The sequence below is a fragment of the Austrofundulus limnaeus genome, unplaced genomic scaffold (genome assembly GCF_001266775.1).
Source record: "Austrofundulus limnaeus strain Quisiro unplaced genomic scaffold, Austrofundulus_limnaeus-1.0 Scaffold928, whole genome shotgun sequence".
Lineage (NCBI taxonomy): Eukaryota > Metazoa > Chordata > Actinopteri > Cyprinodontiformes > Rivulidae > Austrofundulus > Austrofundulus limnaeus.
The window spans coordinates 44,989-50,800 of record NW_013953330.1 but is presented as its reverse complement, the minus strand read 5'-3'; the positions used below and the strand labels follow the sequence as shown (position 1 = coordinate 50,800).

The 5,812-nt window shown below is 34.4% G+C and overlaps 1 protein-coding gene across 2 annotated transcripts in view; it reads left to right on the top strand.

The window, feature by feature from the left end:
- Positions 1-5,812, top strand: part of LOC106533356 (integrator complex subunit 6) — a gene marked incomplete at its 3' end in the record, with an annotated part of 25,425 nt that overhangs the window by 1,790 nt on the left and 17,823 nt on the right. The window contains 1 exon segment of one of the 2 annotated variants that reach the window (XM_014029622.1): positions 1,103-1,252. Coding sequence (XP_013885076.1) covers positions 1,103-1,252 — 150 coding nt within the window. 2 annotated transcript variants of the gene reach the window in all.

Below are 5,812 nucleotides of genomic sequence, written 5' to 3'. Positions count from 1 at the left end.
ATATATATATATATCTCAAACAATAACAAAACAGCAGCTCTTACAAATACAAACTATACGATTTCATATTTCTTTAACAAATTATTTTTTTATCATTCTTTTAAACAAATTAATAGAGCCAGCATCTTTACAATCACTATCCAGAGTATTCCATAATTATTCTCCCTGGACTGAAGTACGTCTGTCCTTTAAATTTATTCAAATTTTAGTTTCCCTCTTAAAATGTGATTGGATGTCAAAGGTAATACATTTTTATGAGCCTTATACATTATCTGCAAAATATAATCAACCAACTCATAAAACCTCAATCATTTCAACTGATAAAATAATGTATTTGATGGGTGACTGTAGTGTTTTCTAATGATAATTCTTATAGCTCTCTTCTGCAAAATTAAAAATAGCATTTGTAATTGTTTTACATGCTTTCCCCCAGACTTCAATACAATGTATCAAGTGTGGAACAATTATTGTGTTATATAGAATAAACAGTGCTTTATCATTAAATAACTCCCTTACTTTGTACAATACTGCAATGGATATAGCTGTATTTGTTCTTAAATTGAGGTCTCCATGTCAGTTTTTCGTCAGTGATGACACCTAAAAACTTCAAACAAATCTCAACACCCTCGACTCTAAACGAAACATTGGCAGTTTTCTTTCTATTACTGAATATAATATAATTAGTTTTGTCCAAGTTTAATAATTTATTAGGTTTAAACCAAGATTGTACTTTTACAAATTCTGTTTGTATCATTTCCAACAGACGTTCTATGTCTTTACCCATACCAAAAACATGTGGTATCATCTGCATATAAAACACATTTCAACAACCCTGACACATTTACCAGGTCATTCACATATAAAAAAAAATAACTTTGGTCCAAGTACAGAACCCTGTGGAACTCCACATGTAATGTTACAGAGTTCAGATCTTACATCATTTATTTGTACAAACTGTTTMCTGTTTTTAGATAACTACGTACCCACTGTAATGCTGGTCCTCTTATGCCATATTTATTTAACTTTTCAAGAAGAATACTGTGATCAKTTTAGAAAGGTGGAGTTGTTATTAACATGTTTTGTGTTTGTTTTGTTTGTAAAGGCTGGATGGAAAGAGAGCCATGCTACTTTCATGACAGAGTTGAGGAATCTCCAAGCGAACGGACTCACAACGTTTGGCCAGTCTTTGAGGACGTCTTTTGATTTACTCAATCTCAATAGATTAGTGACTGGCATAGACAACTATGGACAGGTATGTAGCTCTGAAGAGGCAGAGAGGAAATCAGGTTCAGTACAAAAGAGCTGTGAAAAAGTGTCAACTCACAAATGAAACCCAACTCAGCAACTTCTGTCACTCCCCCCTCATCCTCGCCCCAGTCGTACAAGCATGAACCACAACCTGCTTACTGTGGACCCACACATTATCACACATACAACACAACCATAACTGCAATAAATTATAAGGAGAGGAACTATTTCAGGTATATTTTAAATATATTCATTTTAATCAGGCAGTTTGTGACATTAAATCACTAACGGACTCGTGAGATTTACAACGGAAGTGATTTTATAAGCAGTGCTATAGTGTCAAGGTGCTAAACTTAGAAAAGGTTTGGTGTGTTTACACCGTACTGACAACTAGGCTGCAATCTAATGTAACCTGCTCAGTGTTGACTCGYTCTACATGTTTTCGTTTTTAATTTTTATTTATTTTTACAGAGAGATTTAGTAGAATCAGTTCTGTGGGATTGTATTTTACAGTTGGAAGTCTATATAAATATATTCGAGACCCATCACATCGAAACGAGGATTAAGTCCAAAGGTGGTATAAGGAGAAATGGGCAAATATAGTGTTTTGACTAAAATGTTAACAAAATTACATTTTGTCAAAATATAATGAATAAATGCCTTATCAATGTATCATTTGAATAAACTGTCTGAAATATAAAACAAAAATTTAAAGCACTTTTTTGAGCAGTAGCAACAAAAAAACTGATTTTGAGGAAAAACGCATTAAAATTTTAAGATTTTCCCTTTGAGTTAGCAAAGTTTTGTTTCTTTTTAGCTGGGAAATCTCAATATTCAAATATAATTTGAGGTTTCCTCTTTATAAGGACATCAAAAATTCCTCATTAAAATGACAAAATTAGGATTCAGACCAGATATTTATTGTAACCAACAAGACAAATTAAGTCATATATGGATTTAATGATGATATCAGAATGATCCAGGTATCAAAATGTAGCTTTTAAAGGCAAGAATCTGAAAATGTAATTAGGTCATTTTGACCAAATTTGACTTAATCCTCATTTCGATATGATGGCTCACATTTATCTTCATTTTTAACTTTTATTTAATCAGGCAAATCCAACTGATCTGATTTTAAGGTCTGCCTGGGCCTGAAGGCAGCCTGTCATGTTATTAGAACGGAAGGAAACCAGAGCCGGAAAACATCCACACAAAGATGAGGAGAACATATTAACTCCAGCCAGAAAGACCCCAGGTCTGAACTGGGAATTGAACCCAGGACCTGATTGCTGTGAGGCAACAGTGCTGACCACTAAGTCGTCGTGCTGCTAAATTTGCACAAAATATGTGACCCTTCATATCAAAATGAGGATCAAGTCAAATTTGCTCAAAATGACCTAATTACATTTTCATATTCCTGGTTTTAAAAGCTACATTTTGACACCTGGATCATTCTGATATCATAATTAAATCCATATATATGACTTAATTTGTCTTGGCTACATTAATGCATTATTCTTTGGTCTGAATCCTAATTTTATGTAAATTTATTGAGTAATTTTTGATGTCCATTATAAAGAGGAAACCTCAAGTATTTTTTATATATTAAGATTTCCCAGTTGGAAAGAAACCCAAACATTGCTAACTCACAGGGGAAATTTCAAAATTTTGAGTCTTTTTTTTTTTCCCTTAAAAATAAGTTTTTTTTTTTTGTTGCTACTGCTCAAAAAAATGCTTCAAAAATTTCTTAGTATTATATTTCACACAGTTAATTCAAATTATTTATTAATAAGGCATCAATTCATTACATTTAGACAAAATGCAATTTTTTTTAACATTTTAGTCAAAACACTATTTGTCTATTTCTTCATATACCACTTTTGGACTTAATCCTCATTTCGATGTGATGGGTCACATATTAAAATACTGTTAGTGTGAAAATACTTCAAATTGAATTTTAGTCAAATAAATGCTCCTTAAAATAACTATCAACAACATAGTTTGAAAAATAAAGTAGGATTCATTTCAGGCCTGTGAAAGTTGATTTTGTTGGTTTTATAAAAAAAAGTTTGCTAGAAAACTTTAAAGTTTTCTATGATCCTTTCATTTTACTTCTCCTGGCTTGATGTGTAAGTTAAAAAAAAAGGATTTTTGTTTTGTATTTACTATAAAAGAAATCTGTTTTTTGTTGGGGTTTTTTTCCACGTTACTTTTTATTCAGCTTTTTCAGTGGATACTTACAGATAAATGAAACGTTTTACAGATTTTTTTTTACCAGATCATTCTCCCCGTATCCATATATAGAGAACATAACATGTAAATACATATAATATAAAAGGCAAATCAAAACAAATCAAAAAATTCTGCTTTAGTGCAAAGTTAATTTGGAATCTTTTCTCTTTGAAAGACATAAAGCCACAAATACAGAGATTTTGTTTCACAAGATAAGCATTGAAGTATAAATGTAAATGAGAAAAATCCCATTTTTAAAATCCAGAATGTGTTAAAATTCAAAGGGAAAACGTCACAGTTCAGCAAAAGAAGGTGACGCAGAGTTCAGTTTCCGTTTGTGAATTTAAAAATGAGTCAGAGCTGCAGAGTGGACGCGACTCGTAGCTTTCAGTCGACTTCACGCTCGTTTCAGTCCAAGTCGTCATTGAGCGAAACCTGAAAGCAATTCAGCGTTTTAGGCTGCATTCCAACAAGTGCCGCCTAATGACATCATCAGTTTAACTTGTGTTGTCGTTGCTCAAAGKGCAGCAGGGTGACGAGTGTGAGAGGTAGGAAGGAAGACTTTGTGTTTACAGTTTTAGAAAGATATTTTAAGTCACGTAGCTGATCTAAAAGGTTTTCTTTCATCGTTCCTTTGATCACATGAAACTGCTGGAGAGGCTCTACTTTGATATAGATTCACTGGAGAGGAGAAGCAATGTGCAGCACTTAAAGGGTTAAAACTGAGACCCTCTTAAGAGATACGAGTTAGCTTACATGTTGTAATTTGTAGCTACTTTGGACATTTTTTTCATGTCAGGTGTTGCTAAATAATCTGGAAATCAGTTTCTTTTTTATCGTGTGGGTTGACTGTAGAGGGCTGTGTTAAACCACTTCCTGTGTAATAAGTGGAAGATCCTCATCAGTTAGTGGAATGCAAACATACACCATACATAATGAATGTCAGATGCTCTCAGACACACACATGCACAMACTACACAGAACAGAACACACACAGCTGAAGGTCAGGGTTAGTGTGCTCTGCACTGGTCTCTGGTCACCCCTAGTGACAGGTTGATTTGACAAAAATTATAATTTAATAAGCCTCTATTGCCATTTCTCAACTGGAGGAGGTTGTTTTCTGCACAGATGGCAAAGTCTCACTGCAATTACAAGGAACTAGGTTCATATTATGTCCCAAAGAAGTAATATTCAGTGTAAAGAGGATGTAATTACAACCTGTTTTTACTGTAAATGATCCTGTTTGTGTTGTAAAAAGTCCAATAACTCACCTTCACTTCACTTTATTCATTTTATTTGTAATACAAATTAAAAAGTACAAAAAAACATGCAATCGAAATAAAATCAAATAAAATGAAAGGCAACAGAAGAAGAATAAATCTTACTATACCTGCCCCTTTTTATACCCAAAATATGTTCAAAAGAAAAGTAAAATACAACAAAAATCAAAACAACGTAAAACGCTTAAAAATGAAGACACCAACTCAAACAACAATTAGCCTGAGTTCACTTATACTTCTCCATATTTCTTCAGAATACTAGTTTTTATCATTCTCTTCACAAAGATCTGGCATTTTTAACCTCATCTTCCATGTTATTCCATAATCTTATTCCCTGGATTAAAGTGGATCGCTCCTTCAGGCTCGTACCAAACCAGGGTTTCACAAACATTTCTATTCCCTTAAGATAATAACAGCTCTGTCTTTTAACAAAACTGACTTGAATGTTGAAAGGTAACACCTTTATTGATGTGATTGGTGTTTTGTCCTGAGCTCCCTCTGCCTCACTGATGACAGCTGTGAGCATGCTCTGCTGATTCAGCCCTGATCCTTTATAAGGCTCACTCTACCTTTGGTCCACGCTGATGCATCGTCACAACTTGGTAGATGAGTAAGCTCTTAGAATTAAGTCAACAAAGTTCTTGCATTTTATCTTGCCTCTGCTCTTGTCCAGGACCAAGTTTTGTTTTTGTCACCACGCACCGTTGGAGAAGGATTATCACCATGTTCACCACCTGCACTGCTGGGAAGTATTAAGAGGAGTCTCACTCACCGTGCCTCCTACCTGTGTTGGGCCACGGGTCACTCTGCTGAAGACTGGATTTTCTGGACTGAACCATGTGAACAAAGCCTGTTAAAACCTGCAAGACAAAATACAATCTTCATTATTTCATCTTCAAGCAAATCTCTCTGGAACGTTGGACTTACCTCTTGCTCTGCTTCCCGTCACAGCCCTGGGTCCAGGAAACGACCGCACCTGTAAAATAAAGAACTTTCCTTTTTTCTAAACTGTCTCAGTGTGAACTTTCTTGGTTCCACTTGTCAGGTGACAA